The following is a 17,046-nucleotide window of genomic DNA, read 5'->3' on the forward strand; positions in this document are numbered from 1 at the left end:
TGTGTGACTAGTTCAGGGACTACTGGGGCCCTTGTTAAAGTCCAGGGTCGGATGAATTCAACACAATATCAACAAATTCTTCAGGATAAAGTTCAAGCATCAGTCACAAAGTTGAAGTTACTCTGCAGGGGTCGGATATTTCAACAAGACAATGACCCTAAACACACTTGGAAATCTACAAAGACATTTATGCAGAGGGAGAAGTACAATATTCTGGAATGGCCGTCACAGTCGCCCGACTTGAATATAATGGAGAATTTATGGGATGATTTGAGCAGACTGTCCATGCTCAGCAGCCATCAAATTTAACTGAACTGGAGAGATTTTTGTACGGACGAATGGTCAAAAATCCCCACATTCAGAATCCAGACACTAATCAAAGGCTATAGGAGGCGTCTAGAGGCTGTTACATTTGCAAAAGGAGCTCAACTAAGTATTGATGTAATATCTCTGTTGCGGTGCCCACATTTATGCACCCGTCTAATTTTGTTATGATGCATATTGTATATTTTCTGTTAATCCAATAAACTTGATGTCACTGCTGAAATCCTACTGTTTCCATAAGGCATGTTATATATTATATATTAACACTTTGAAAGCTCAGCCAATGATAAACAAAACTCCAAAGAATTAAGAGGGGTTCCCAAAATTCATATGACCGTATACCTTGATGCCCACTTACGCACACCCCTTAGACTGTAAGCTTTTGTGTCCGGAGCCCTCATTACCTACTGTATCAGTTTGTCAGCTGTAATGTTCTCTTATGTACAGAGCTATGGAAAATGGCAGCACTGGATTAATGAACATGACATGACTCAATAAATGTTTTAGTGACTGCTACAAAAGGTTTAAAGGGATAAATAACATTTATTCTATGGCATTCTCCCATAACACAGAATAGTTTGCAAGGACCCATTCCGCTCTTATCGTTTCCTTAATAAATGTTTTATAGGAAAGGGAGAAGCCAAGCAGGCATGTTTGTACAGCCAATTAGCTGCCTCCTTATTAACATGCAGACGTCTGGTTCTGCGGCTTCACCTGTCTATTCCCAGTAATGCAGAGAAATAAGAAGGGACCTGTCTCGTTTCAGCCATTGCAATGTGCCGCCAGTAATATCATTTGGACGGTAGAAGCGAGACAGGAGAACAAGGCAAGTGGAAAGAGAGGGAATGTGAAATGAGGAGACAAGGAAAGAATTTGGAGGAAGATTGTGTGACATTTGGAAATAAAGGAATTCGCTGTACCTGCTGCACCTGTTGTACAATTACTAGTAGTCTAGCGCCCTCTATTGTCACTGAATCACTGTGACCCTTCCATACATTAGCGGACAATAGAATTGGCTTCACATACGCGTTTATATACTCACAATCCTATGGGAATCGCTTTATTTTATGGTGAATATATGAAGGCTCTGCACAAATAGTAGGAAGCATACTCTGCACAGATACAATTAAAGGGGTTGCTCACCTTTGAGTTAACTTTTACTCTCCCCGAGAAAGAACTAACCCCATTGTATTCTACGGAGCTTATCTGTCGTGTGACCCTGTGTCTTTTTGTCCATTTCAGTTAGAATAACTCCCCCGTGGTTAAACAGCAACTTGTTTATATCAACTATAGTAGCATTTCTGAAGCAACCCCACAATTTTATCATAGCGGGGTAACCGTAAATAATATTTAAACGCATATAACACAATGTCATTTTTTTACTTTTCCTATAAAGGGGTTGTTCGCCTTTGAATTAACTTTTAGTATGATTGTAGAGAGTGATATTCTGAGACAATTTGCCATTGGTTTTCATTTTTTATTATTTGTGGTTTTTGGGTTGTTTCCTTTTTTATTCAGCAGCTCTCCAGTTTGTAATTTCAGCCATCTGGTTGCTATGGTCCAAATTACCCTAGCAACCATGCAGTGGACTGGAATATGAATAGGATCTGAATAGAAAGATGAGCAATCAACAGTTGCAATAACAATAAATGTGTAGCCTTACAGAGCATTTGTTTTTAGATGGGGTCAGTGACCCCCAGGTTGACATCTGCAAAAAGTCAGAAGCAGTAGAGAAATAATTAAAAAAAAGAACTACTAGAAAATAAATTATGAAGACCCGTTGAAAAGTTGCTTTGAATTTGGCCATTTTATAACATACTAAAAGTTAACTTAAAGGTGAACCACCCCTTTACAGTTTTAGCACTGAAGGAAAGCAGACTGATGCACCTACTGCAAAACCCAATGGCACCGGCAGGTTGCTACAGTAAAGCTTTAAAAACTTGTTAGCCAATATGCAGCAATTCAGAGTCAAAACTAGGATATAAGATATAATTAATCCTTATTGGAGGCAAAACCAGCTTTTGGGTTTATTTACATGATTTTCTAGTAGACTTAAGGTATAAAGATCCAAATTACAGAAAGATATGTTATCTGGAAAACCCCAAGTCCCAAGCATTCTGGATAACAGGTCCCATACTTGTATCATGTTTCTGACCAGAACACAATTGAAGTCCCGTGTTTGATCAACCCGAGCAAAGATCTCTCTGCTTGTGAGACACATTATCCAGTATCCACCAGTCATTTCAATTTGTGCAGATTATAGGAAATGTAAAACGAATGTAAAACTTTCTTTAGTGCTTCTGAGCACTGTTGCAATTTAGATTTTTTTCCCCCTAGTTTTCAAGATATCATCCGTTTTTCCACTGTTAATATAATGAATGTGTCGTAACAGTGCCACCTGCTGTTCATTTCGGTCAAAACTGTTGGTAGAAAATTAAGTTAGCCAGAAAAGGAAAGTCTTCTGATGAGAAATGCAGGGCCAGGACTAGGGGCAGGCAGAAGAGGCACCTGCCTAGCGCACAAAGATGTGGGGCGCTGGGCAGTTACCTGTTTGAAAGTCTTCTGCCTACCCCTAGTCCAGGTGGTTCACTCCCCTGCTGATCTTGCCTCCCTCCCCTCTATCACTCTCCCCTCCCACCTTCCCCTTCGTTACTCTCCCCTCCCTCCCTTCTCTGGTTATGGCACATGCGCGCACAAGGGGGAGGGCAGGGTGCCTATAGCGCCCTGTCGGCTTGGCCCGGCCCTGTAGAAATAACCAGAGAAACATCAAGTGACTATTCCCGGCTCACAAACTTCATTTCCTGAGCAGAACATCAACAAAAGTTTCCTTTTTTCACTAACTTAACTTTCCAGTAGGCTAAAATAAACAGCAGATGATGCTGTTGTTTTGGTATTAAAAATGCTGATATCTTATATATATAAAAAATGTATATTAAATGCAAAAATCCCCAGTAGCGCACTCTGAGCCATTTTACATCCATTTGTTTTGTGAATTTACATTTCCTGTAAGAATTCTCAGCCAAATGCTAATTTTACATCAGATGATATTTCCAAGAAACTTACTGATTTTATACCCCAGCCTTTCAGCATGAATCCTCTTGGCCATAAACTGCCCTTCGATCAATGCCCGGATCTCCACATCCTTTGGGAATTCTGAAAACTAACAGTAGAAATACAATTTCTAACTCCATTTTGCTTCAGACATTAAAAGTATTCCAGTGAGATGCTAAATCCTAGGTAAGTAGCTGCAGCTGCTCTTCTATGACTACCATAAGTAGCTGCGTACACATGGACAGACAGACTGGTAACAAGTGCTGGTCTCCTGCTAAGAACTATAGTTCTCTGAATACACAGGATACAGGAAGAGAATGACAGTCCACCAGGGGTTTTTGGGTAGTTTTCAAGGAATTTCTCGGCAACTTCTAATATGCTTATTTTACATTAGGGGTAGTATTACAGTTATAGGATCCGTTACCCAGAAACCGATATCTAGAATCCAAATTACGGGAAGGCCGTCTCCCATAGACTTCATTTGATCCAAATAATGCAATTTTTTAACAAGGATTTCCTTTTTCCTTTAATATAAGATAGTAGCTTGTACTTGATCCAAACTAAGATATAATTAATCCTTATTGGAAGCAAAGTCAGCCTATTGGGTTTATTTAATGTTTACTGGTTTTTCTAATAGACTCAAAGTATAAAGATCCAAATTGCGGAAAAACTCTTTATCCGGAAAACCCCAGGTCAAAAGCATTCTGGAGAACAGGTCCCATAACACTGATACACAGAGCCCATTAATAACCCATACTATATCCTTATACGTGGTGCTTAGTGATGTCATCTGTTAAAATTAATCTGTTGGATAAATTAGAACGCCGGGTTAAAAAGAAGCAGACATCCACAGTTGCGCCAGCCTTCAATTATATATCAGTGCATTAATCTGTTGGATTCGGCTGAATCCTTCACAAAAGATTTGGCAGAATACCGAACCAAATTCTACGTTGCATATGCAAATTGGGGTTGGGAAGGGGAAAACATTTTTACTTCCTTGTTTTGTGACAAAAAGTCATGCGTTTTCCCTCCCTGTCCCTAATTTGCATATGCAAAATAGGATTCGGATTCAGTTCGACCGGGCAGCGGTTCGGGATTCAGCCTGGATTCAGCCTTTTTCAGCAGGATTCGGCTGAATCCAGGCTGAATCCCGAACCGAATCCTGGTTTCGGTGCATCCCTAGTTAAAATTAGTGCTTAGTAATGTCATGTTCTCAAGGTTCCGTGTTTTGCATGAGATAATGTATTCCCTAATGTAAAATGTATAATTAAAATAAAACCATTAAAGGCAACCTCTGAGATCTCTGCTTACTGACAGCATTCTAGCGATCAGGCAGGATAATCCCCATAAACACCCCTTTCTGATGGTTGTTTAAATGCCGGGTGCTTAGCCAAGGAAAAAAAAAATTCCTAGAAAGAGCAATATTTCTTTTGAATTTCTGCTTCACTATTTTAGGCTGCTGGCAGAGCTCCCTGCCTTGGGAAGTGATAAGTAATCCTGTAGGCCTCCGCTTTCAATTTCCCGTGTCACTCAGCAGAAAGAAATTATAAGGGCACCTGAACTCTCACATAAAACAAGTTCCAGCTCTTTATTTCATTCCGCACCACTGGGGGAAGGGAGGTGCTTCTTACATTCCAAATAATAAGAATTTTTTTTAAACGTGGCTGGCCACTCTTGTTATTGAAATGCTATTGATTAAAGAAGAAGGCAAGGCTTGAACACTAGGGGTGCCAACCCTGGGTCAGTGACCCTCTTTGCTGAAAAAGGATTATTCTAGTCACGTGAGTGCTGACCCACAGGCCAACAACTGGATCATAGCAAGGGCTTATGGAGACCTTCTGGCAGAAGAGCCCATCCAGTCTGTTCCAAAAGCATTTTCTAGCTGTCAGGAGCAGGGCTTAATTAGTACAAGGCACTAGACCGATGAGCTCCCTTCGCCCATCAGTGCAGGGCAGTTTGGTGATCACAGAAGAAAGAGGGTTCCCCCCATTCCCCATAGCTCCAACGAGTGTGCTGGGTGTCCATACGTGTCCTGCTAGTGATGAACTTGAAGAGTATTTTTTAATGGTTTGTTTAAATATAATGGTTTGTTGCCAATATTAGTGTCCTGCAGCGGTTCGGGTACCCTGCAGGTTGCAGGTAAAAGTTTCGGGAGCGGGTTTAGATGTGGGTCAGCGGTTCCTCGGGTTTGCGGGTCTTCTCAATAGCGAGTTTAACTCCTTATTTTCTGACCACGCCTACTTCTAATGATGTCACTTCCGGTTTACAATGACAGCACTTCCTGTTTTACTCCTTGTTTTCTGACCACGCCTACTTCTAATGATGTCACTTCCGGTTTAAAAAGACAGCACTTCCTGTTTCTTGATGGTCAGCAGGTCGCAGATCGGGTTACGGATAAGGTACTTGCAGGTCTTGTCGGGTAGCGGGTCCAAGCGGGTAAGTATGCGGGTTGCGGGTCGGGTTAGGGTTTAACAAATTGGTTCCGCGCAGGACTCTAGCCTATATGACTCCTTTCCCAAGCTGTGCAGGGGAGCTGGGGGTACTCAGCAAACTGCACTGTAGGATACGAACCAATCAGCAGCTAGGCTGACCTGACAGGGAACTAAAGACTGTCTTTGCTTGTGTGACTGCTAGGCTCTGATTGGTTATCCCCTGCCTACTGTTCTTATGTCAGGCACAGTTAGAAGACACGCCCACCCCTCATATGAAACACGGGCAGTGACTGCAGCAGATCTATAGGGAGCTTCAATAAAGGGGCCATTTATAAAGAAAATATTAGGTTTTAGACCAAAGTAAAACCAGTACCACATATTAGTCATACATTTTTTTAAGAGAGGTATTTACTTATGCTGTAGGTCTTCTTTAAATAACTCTGTTACGTTAGCTTAAAAAATGCTCATCACTGCATTTGATTGTGACATCATAGCTTGCTTCTGACCTTTGTTGTCAATGGGGCTCATCACAACACTGGGCAAATTTGCGCATGGGCAGTAACCCATAGCAACCAGTCAGTTATTGGCTTTTTTTTTAGCCAGCTGCAGGTACAACAATGAATGCAACGATTTGATTGGTCAAATTTGCCTTTGAGAAATAACCCATGACAACCAGTGTTGATAAATGAGCCCCAATGTCTCAGAACGCCCTGTTGTGTTATCCACTTATAAGCACAGCTCCAAGAACAAATTGGATGCATGCGCTAATAGGCCAGAGGAGCAGGTGTCTAGGTGTCTTGTCGTATCCCAAATAATTCAACCCAAATTAAATCCAAGGCAGTACATTCATTTTGGGATGTAGAGTGTAAGCAACTGGAATGGAGCCCCCATTGTTAGTGAGGTCATCTGTTGAATACAAACATTAATCAAGGACAGGCCTTGTTAGAGCTGTGATACAATACAATGTCAGATATGTACCTTACCTTCTGGCTGTCAGAATTGAACCTATGGACACCTATAGCTTGCGGAGTGATTTCCATAGCGTCAAAGTAAAAGCCTGGTTGAAAAAAGAAAAAAGGGGGGATATATATAAATCCATCGTCACCTGAATCTTATAAACCAGCTACTAGTACATTGCTAATTACACTGGGCTGCTTTGTTATAATATACACTGCACTTGCATAACCCCACGTCACTGGATGCTGGGAGTTGTACATTTGCTGCTGGCATGATTAAATGTCTTTAAAGGGGTCGTTCACTTTTAGTATGATGCAGAGAGTGAGACAATTTGCAATTGGTTTTCATTTTTTATTATTTGTGGTTTTTGAGTTATTTCGCTTTTTATTCAGCAGCTCTCCAGTTTATAATTTCATCTGGCTGCTAGGGTCTGAATTACCCTAGCAACAATACACTGATTTAAATAAGAGACTGGAATATGAAAAGGAGAGGGGCTGAATAGAAAGAATAATATTCAAAAGTAGCAATAACAATAAATGTGTAGCTTTACAGATTTGTTTTTTAAAAAAAGAGTCAGAAGAAGAAGGCAAATAATTCAAAAACTGTGAAAAATAAATAATGAAGACTAGTGATGGCTGAATTTGTCCCATTTCGCTGGAAAAAACGGAGAAAAGTTCGAGAAACACTGATTTTGACAACCGTGTCAATTGTGATGCTCACGTCAATTTGGCGCTGGCATTAAAGTCAATGGGAGTCCAAATAATGTTGATGAATGATGGTTTAGACCCGAGCAACTATTCTGCTGCGAGCCCAAAAATTTTTGAGGCCGGCGAAGTTTAATGAATTCGCTGCAAATTCAAACTGGCCGTTCTATAACATACTAAAAGTTAAATCAAATGCGAACCACCCCATTAAAATATATGTACTGTGTGCTTAATACCGTTAATATATTTGGTTTCTTCCCATAATTCAGTGCAAACTGTGGCATGTATGTAGAGAACTCAGCTTTTCTTACTGGTTACTTTCCCTTGAATAATACCCAAAGCAGCAATATACAGGGATGGCCAAAGTGGGACAACTCATCTCTATAGCATAAGTAGTACAGGTATGGGATCTGTTATACAGAAGATCCAAATTATAGAAAGAGCCTTTATCCAGAAAACCCCAGGTCCCGAGCATTAATATACCAGGTCCCATACCTGAATTATCCACAGATACACACTGGCCACTGCATTTTACACCTCCCACAGGTTAAAGAGGATATAAACCCAATAATGATGGGCTTTAATTCTAAGCACCTTTCCAATATAACCTGTATATATATATATATATATATATATATATATATATATATATATATATATATATCTATATCATCATCATCATCATTTATTTATATAGCGCTGTCAAGATACGCAGTGCTTTATATATAAATATGTGTGTATATATATATTGCAGGGCATCCATGATGGAGCCCCCCTCCATTCCTGAAGTGGCTCATTCCAAGCGTCCGTGCACTTACCTATATTTCCATTGTTTCCAGGGTGAGTGGATGTGAGCACTTGAGAAAAGACTTCCCAGGAGCCCGATGAGCAGTCGTCTCTAATCTTCTCTCTCATCAGGGAGCCATTTTTAAAACTGAAAGAAGCGAGTGAGACCATTAAGGGAACATAGAAGACTTTTGACACGCAACTCTTTCACTCTGAAATGGAATATTGACCTCTCTGCGCCTCCCAATCAAACCAGCTCCCAAAATTGCATCTGACTCCAGGGGAAAATAAATATCAAGGCTGTCGCTGTGATATTATGATTGTTACATGTGAATGGCAGGGCAGGAGAAGGGAGAGACAGTCATCTCAGGAGCGGCCATTCACTCTACAGGCAATTCATGGCTTTGCTTCTTTGTAGCTGTAAATCACCTTTACTGGTTCAATTTCCAGCTACTTCTATATGATACCTTTGTCTCCTTGCAACAAAGAATCAGGAAAGCTGAAACCAGTAACAAGAGACACATGTAACAATATGGAAAATAAGTAAATAAAACACAGTCACAAGAATAAAAATTGTTGCTTCACGTTTTGTTTTTTCAATATTATAAGGGATAATGTACCCCCTACTGTAAATGATAAGGATATTAGAAGTCACTGAGGGGTTCTGTGACCATATAAAGACACAAGGCTGCAGGCTGAGTTATTCAGGGAACTCTGAGTATCACTCATGTATTATAAGAGATAATGTACCCCCTACTGTAAATTATAAGGATATTAGAAGTCACTGAGGGGTTGTTCTGTGACCATATAAAGGCACAAGGCTGCAGGCTGAGTTATACAGGGAACTCTGAGTATCACTCATGTATTATAAGTGATAATGTACCCCCTACTGTAAATGATAAGGATATTAGAAGTCACTGAGGTTTTTTTTGACCATATAAAGGCACAAGGCTGTAGGCTGAGTTATACGGAGAACTCTGAGTATCACTCATGTATTATAAGAGAAAATGTACCCCCTACTGTAAATGATAAGGATATTAGAAGTCACTGAGGGGTTGTTCTGTGACCATATAAAGGCACAAGGCTGCAGGCTGAGTTATACAGGGAACTCTGAGTATCACTCGTGTATTATAAGGGATAATGTACCCCCTACTGAATGCACTGCCGGGTGATGTTGTGATGCTGATTCAGTTAATGACTATAAGAGGGACTTGGATGATTTCTTGGACAGACATAATATCAAAGGCTATTGTGATACTAAGCTCTATAGTTAGTATAGATATGGGTATATAGAATTTTAATTAAAAGTAGGGAGGGGTGTGTGTATGGATGCTGGGTTTTCATTTGGAGGGGTTGAACTTGATGGACTTTGTCTTTTTTCAACCCAATTTAACTATGTAAACTATGTAACTACTGTAAATGATAAGGATATTAGAAGTCACTGAGGGGTTCTGTGACCATATAAAGGCACAAGGCTGCAGGCTGAGTTATACAGGGAACTCTGAGTATCACTCATGTATTATAAGGGATAATGTACCCCTACTGTAAATGATAAGGAGATTAGAAGTCACTGAGGGGTTGTTCTGTGACCATATAAAGACACAAGGCTGCAGGCTGAGTTATACAGGGAACTCTGAGTATCACTCATGTATTATAAGGGATAATGTACCCCCTACTGTAAATGATAAGGATATTAGTCACTGAGGGGTTCTGTGACCATATAAAGACACAAGGCTGCAGGCTGAGTTAGAAGTGACAGTTGTGATGTGCGGGCTGAGAAAAACTTGACCCACATCCCCCCTCCATTTATAGACCCACCCTGCTGATGACATCACAAAAGGGGTGGGGGCAGGCGCAAACCTATAAAACAGGAAGCCAAAAGTTGGAAGCCGCCAGTCGAAGGTCGCGATCTGCAAGTGGAGCAGCAAGGTCGGCCTGAAGCAGCCCGACCCGCGGGTCGGCCGGTATCGGGACGACCTGTACATCACTACTATACAGGGAACTCTGAGTATCACTCATGTATAATAAGGGATAATGTACCCCCTACTGTAAATGATAAGGATATTAGACGTCACTGAGGGGTTCTGTTTCTTAATGTTAGGGCCCCTGATGTTGCTGCTTGAAGCATTCTTCGTTTAAACATCACCTGCATTCTGTGTCCCTTGTTTACTCTCACCATAGCAGAGCCATGTAGTCTTGGTGCTGAACAGGATTGCAGAAGATGTGACCTTCCAACGCAGGAGTAGGATCTTGAATCCAAAGGAAGAGCGTATCACTTGTTCCAAGACTGACCTGGCAAAACAAAGGAGCAGCTACGTCATGGACTTGTTTTTATAGCAAACAAGGGAAAGTTGTGCTCACCACTAATTTTTAAAAACATTAAGTGGGGGTGCAATGAGGCTGTGACCACAAAATACATAAATACAAGAGTCTGCACTCAACCCATTATCAATATATCAACAACATTGAGACATTTTATAGCTTAAGCTAAAGTATTAAAAATGCCTTACCCTTTAAACAACACAGGGATTGTTTGTCCATATATTACAATATATTTAAGCTGGCCAACTACGTCAAAGTCATCCCATATCTGGCCAGTCCTACGCTCAATTTTCATCTGATTCATTAAGAATTCTATTGCTTCATTATACATTTTACAAAGGGACTAAGTTTTACCTGCAACTTACCAGCTGCTTTCAAGGTTTAAACTCCCAAACATGTTGTAGCCCCAACCCTTTCCGGAGATAGTCAGGTGATCCCACTGGAGTCTAATAAAAGGGTAACCATGTTTGGGAGTTTTAACCTTGAAAGCAGCAAGTAAGTTGCAGGCAAAACTAAGTCCCTCATTAAAAAAACTAAGTCCCTCATTAAAAAAAAAACAATCCATGTAACCTCTGCGATCACCAATGCTAATTTGCGCTTCTTTACAAAAACGTTAAGTGCAAGTGGGAAAAACAAATTTAAATAAGCTGTAAACATCTAGAACGCTACATGAGCTGCCGGGGGGTCACATGTGCTCCCCATCTATAGAGGGTGAATTGTCCGGGTTATGAGTGAAACAAAGAATGCATGAGAAGAGTCTTAGAGATTCTTTACGAACACAGGTGCTAAACTGCACTTGCTTAGTTACCTATAGCAACCAATCTAACTCACAGAAATATAATCAAACGCCACTACTGATTGGTTGTTGTGGGTAACTACACTGGTATAGTTTAGCCCTTATGTTATTAAATCAATCCTCAAAGCCAGTATTAGGAGTAGGCAGCAGAGGCACATGACTAAGATGCAACAGTGGGGGGCCTATGACCCTGGGCACACACCTCTGCTGTCTTCTCTAAGTTCAGACAGAACCAGCATAATGAGCCACCAGGTAATTGGGGTTGGTGATGAGTTGGTGAAGGGGAAGGTTACGGCTGAAGGCTTGGGTGTCCTTAGCTTTTGGTCTGAAAAAAACAATTATTTGGGGCTCATTTATAAACGCTGGGCAAATTTGCACCTGGGCAGTAACCCATGGCAGCCAATCAGAGGTCTGCTTTCATTGCTCAACCTGCAGACGGCTGAAAAAAGCCACTTACTGATTGGTTGTTATGGGTTACTGCCCAAGTGCAAATTTCTCCAGTGTTTATAAATGAGCCCCAGTGTGTTTATGTGAACTATTGTGTGAGTGTAAAAAATTATATGGCATATTTATAAAGCTTTGTATTAAATATTATATTAAAAAATATGGTCTTTAAGATAATGTAAACCCTTGAACCAGATTACTGTAGTTTCTGCTGAGCACTTTTGCAATTTACATTTGTTTCTGGCTTTCAAGATATTAACTGTTTTTTTACAGTTCTAATAGTTCGAATTTGAAAAAACAGCGCCATCTGCTGTTCATTGTGGCCGAAAATTACATTAGTGAGAAAAGAAAAGGTTGCTTAGCGAGCAGGGAAGAGTCATTTGACATTTCTCTGATCAGTTCTAAGCAGAGCAGCATCCCAAGGCAACTGGAATGAGCAGCAGGGGGCACTGCGGTTTCAAATTCATTATATTAACAGCGTAAGAACTGCTGATATCTTGAAATCTAAAAAAAGAATGAGTGGAAAAGAGGAGTTCTCTGAGCTATTTTACACTCATTTGGTTCAAAGCTTTACACTTCCTTTAAAACCAGGAAGGGGCTGGTGGAAACATAGAAGAACTTACCGCTATATCATCTCGCTGCAGCCTCATTCCTGCTAAAGAAGCTGGGGAAATAATGAGATAACGTTAATTGGAGAATATATCACATTTATTATAATGTATTAGGAATGCACTGAATCCAGGATTCGGTTCGGGATTCGGCCTTTTTCAGCAGTATTCGGAATCGGCCGAATCCTTCTGCCCAGCCAAACCCGAACCCTAATTTGCATATGCAAATTAGGGGCAGGCAAGGAAATTGCGTGACTTTTTTTCACAAAACAAGGAAGTAAAAAATGTTTTCCCCTTCTCACCCCTAATTTGCATATGCAAATTAGGATTCGGATTCAGGGGTTCGGCCGCATCCAAAATTGTGGATTTACTGCATCCCTATAATGTATAACTTTATGAGTCTCAGTGTGTTAAGATAAAAGTCAAATTATTATAGGTATTCTCCTGCCAAAGACTCCTTCAGGTCAAATTCAGCCCTGAAAGGTGTTGCTCACCTTTCAATTAACTTTTAGTATGATGTAAAGAGTGATATTCTGAGATAATTTGCAATTATTTTTCATTTTTTATTATTTGTTGTTTTTGAGTTATTTAGCTTTTTATTCAGCAGCTTTCCAGTTTGCATCTTAAGTCTGGTAACTAGGGTCCAAATTCCCCTAGCAACCCTGCATTGATTTGAATAAGAGACTGGAATATGAATAGGAGAGGCCTGAATATAAAGTGGAGTAATAAAAAGTAGCAACAACAATACATTTGTAGCCTTACAAAGCATTTGCTTTTTTAGATGGGGTCAGTGACCCCCATTTGAAAGCTGTATAGAGTCAGAAGAAGCAGGTAAATCATTCAAAAGCTATAACAGATAAATAATGAAGGCCAATTGAAAAGTTGCTAAGAATTAGCCATTCTATAACCTGCTAAAAGTTAAAGTAAAGGTGAAGCACCCTTTTGAAGGGGTTGTTCACCTTTGAGATAACTTTTAATATGATGTAGAGAGTGATAATCTAAAACGATTTACAATTGGATTTAATTTTTTTATTATTTGTGGTTTTTGAGTTAATTAGCTTTATATTCAGCAGCTTAGGGATCGTCATAAATGATCAAAACAGCAATTAATATCAGCCAGAAGCCGATACAGCAAAACTGATTAATAATTAGAATATACATACTGCACTGGGTCTGTGGATATGAATTTCTACACAGTCGCCGGCTGCTTTACAGGGAAACAAACACAGCTGCTCAAGGTCAGGGAAGTAAGGTGGAGGCTCTCCCTTGCCGTTTGAAAGTATGATTGTTTCCCTGCAGAGCAGTTGGGGACTGTTTCCTATCTGCAGCAGTAAGAGCAAGTAAAACGAAGGGAGAATTTCACTGCATACAGTCAGGTTTATTATAAAAACGGTACACATTTTTAAATTAAAGTATATTGGAGATAGATTTCTTTTACATTAAAGAAAGTAAAAATGGGATTTTATTTGTTTGCCTTTCCATCCCTTTAAAGGTGAACAACCCCTTTAAGGAAAGTATTGTGCTTTTTTTTTTTTTTTTGCTTGACTCTGGGAAATACTCATTGCCCGTTGATAACGCAAACTAAATCTAATTATAAAAGAACGGATTCAAAGCCGGCGAATCACACCCATTAGCTGGGGAAGATGTAAATAGCAATTAAGCTGTTTAATATGATCTTAAATTTCAAACACACGCTAATTAAACTCCTACTGATCAAAGAAGATTATCCGACTGTCAGAATCATTAACAATAAGTTTGTTACATTTCATCTCCTCACCTGGGTTATCCCCGGTAAAAGCCACAATTTTACACTCACGGCTGAATCCGTAACGATGGACGTAATATGAGGAAACTGACCCCTGCCGAAGGAAAGGACGAGTAAAGGATTTTAATATTTGTTGGGTTTTGGATTCTACGGTGTTCAATATTATTCCTGCTGAATTGTGCTTAGTACCAGGGAATACCTATGCTGCCATAGTTTTATGGGATCTCTCTGTACAGACTATGAGCAAACTTAGGGGGCTGTTCCTGCTGAATTGTGCTTAGTACAGGGGGATACCTATGCTGCCATAGTTTTATGGTATCTCTCTGTACAGACTATGAGCAAACTTAGGGGACTGTTCCTGCTGAATTGTGCTTAGTACAGGGGAATACCTATGCTGCCATAGTTTTATGGGATCTCTCTATACAGACTATGAGCAAACTTAGGGGACTGTTCCTGCTGAATTGTGCTTAGTACAGGGGAATACCTATGCTGCCATAGTTTTATGGGATCTCTCTGTACAGACTATGAGCAAACTTAGGGGGCTGTTCCTGCTGAATTGTGCTTAGTACTATGCTGCCATAGTTTTATGGTATCTCTCTGTACAGACTATGAGCAAACTTAGGGGGCTGTTCCTGCTGAATTGTGCTTAGTACAGGGGAATACCTATGCTGCCATAGTTTTATGGTATCTCTCTGTACTGACTATGAGCAAACTTAGGGGGCTGTTCCTGCTGAATTGTGCTTAGTACAGGGAATACCTATGCTGCCATAGTTTTATGGGATCTCTCTGTACAGACTATGAGCAAACGTAGGGACTGTTCCTGCTGAATTGTGCTTAGTACAGGGGAATACCTATGCTGCCATAGTTTTATGGTATCTCTCTGTACAGACTATGAGCAAACTTAGGGGACTGTTCCTGCTGAATTGTGCTTAGTACAGAGGAATACCTATGCTGCCATAGTTTTATGGGATCTCTCTGTACAGACTATGAGCAAACTTAGGGGACTGTTCCTGCTGAATTGTGCTTAGTACAGGGGAATACCTATGCTGCCATAGTTTTATGGGATCTCTCTGTACAGACTATGAGCAAACTTAGGGGACTGTTCCTGCTGAATTGTGCTTAGTACAGAGGAATACCTATGCTGCCATAGTTTTATGGGATCTCTCTGTACAAACTATGAGCAAACTTAGGGGACTGTTCCTGCTGAATTGTGCTTAGTACAGAGGAATACCTATGCTGCCATAGTTTTATGGGATCTCTCTGTACAGACTATGAGCAAACTTAGGGGACTGTTCCTGCTGAATTGTGCTTAGTACAGAGGAATACCTATGCTGCCATAGTTTTATGGGATCTCTCTGTACAGACTATGAGCAAACGTAGGGACTGTTCCTGCTGAATTGTGCTTAGTACAGGGGAATACCTATGCTGTTATAGTTTTATGTGATCTCTCTGAACAGACTAGAAGCAAATTTAGGGTCATTTAGTAGCTCTCTAAAGGCTATTACTGTAAATCTAGGGGGCTATTCTTGCAGACTGGGGTGTTTGGCTTAGTGTTTGGGAGGTGTATGAGGGTAGTAACTGTGCAGAGCACTGCAGCGCCCCCTAGCCATTATTAACATGTTGCTCTAGTGCCAAAGCCTCTGTTAATTAAACTGTGAACAGAACACTGTAAATAAATTCAAGTTAATTGCAAAACTGAGGGAAGATTTATGTGTTTTCACTGCAGAAAGCAGTTGGTATTTATGGCTACAAGTAGTTATTGGAGCTGTTAGCAGAGACAATTTACAGCACAGCTTGAAGCCCTGACTCCCAACTGCTCAATGGCACAGATAAGCCCAGGAAACACTCACAGATCTTACACAACACTAATGTCCAGAAAATGTGAATATTACCTTCGATTAAACACCTACATAGCATAAACAGATAAAGCAGTTTACCAATTTGGCACTGATGACTAATATTCGTTTTCATGTTCCCCCTACATAGGGTTGCCACCTTTTCTCAAAGTTTTTACCGGCCGGTGGGGGGCGGGAACAAAAGGGGTGTTCCGTGATGCAAAAACGGGGCTGGACCTTGTACAGTGCCGAAAAAGGGGCGGAGCTAAATTGTGAGATGGCCAGAAGGCCGAAAAAAAAGGTACGATCTAAGAGAATTGGGGACGGGCCAGGGGCTTTTTTTAAAGGGTATTACAAATTTACCGACAACTACATTGCCGGTAAATTTGTAATACTGGCCCCAGCCTTGGCAGGTGTTTTACCAGCTAGGCTGGTAAAATACCAGCTGGGTGGCAACCCTACCCCTTCCACACACTTCTACTTGTCTATTTATAGCAAAATTGTAGTACAGGGGAATACCTATGCTGCCATAGTTTTATGGGATCTCTCTGTACAGACTATGAGCAAACTGAGGGGACTGTTCCTGCTGAATTGTGCTTAGTACAGGGGAATACATATTCTGCCATAGTTTTATGGGATCTCTCTGTACAGACTATGAGCAAACTTAGGGACTGTTCCTGCTGATTTGTGCTTAGTACAGAGGAATACCTATGCTGCCATAGTTTTATAGGATCTCTCTGTACAGACTATAAGTAATCTTAGGGGACTGTTCCTGCTGAATTGTGCTTAGTACAGGGGAATACCTATGCTGCCATAGTTTTATGGTATCTCTCTGTACAATCTTAGGGGACTTGTGCTTAGTACAGGGGAATACATATTCTGCCATAGTTTTATAGGATCTCTCTGTACAGACTATGAGCAAACTTAGGGGGTTGTTCCTGCTGAATTGTGCTTAGGATCTCACATTTAATGCAACCAATGTAAAGGAAAAAAAATTCCACAGGACTCAGAGGTTTCAAAGC

General features: G+C 40.6%; 1 protein-coding gene across 2 annotated transcripts in view; it reads right to left on the reverse strand.

Annotated features, from left to right (window-relative positions):
• xylb.L (xylulokinase homolog (H. influenzae) L homeolog) overlaps window positions 1-17,046 on the reverse strand; it is a 76,577-nt gene that overhangs the window by 44,629 nt on the left and 14,902 nt on the right. For both annotated transcript variants that reach the window (NM_001114828.1, XM_041565202.1), the window contains 6 exon segments: window positions 3,388-3,484; window positions 6,791-6,864; window positions 8,287-8,402; window positions 10,431-10,546; window positions 12,440-12,480; window positions 14,202-14,283. In NM_001114828.1, coding sequence (NP_001108300.2) covers window positions 3,388-3,484; window positions 6,791-6,864; window positions 8,287-8,402; window positions 10,431-10,546; window positions 12,440-12,480; window positions 14,202-14,283 — 526 coding nt within the window.

Source organism: Xenopus laevis, chromosome 6L (assembly GCF_017654675.1).
Source record: "Xenopus laevis strain J_2021 chromosome 6L, Xenopus_laevis_v10.1, whole genome shotgun sequence".
In the NCBI taxonomy this organism is placed as follows: Eukaryota; Metazoa; Chordata; class Amphibia; order Anura; family Pipidae; genus Xenopus; species Xenopus laevis.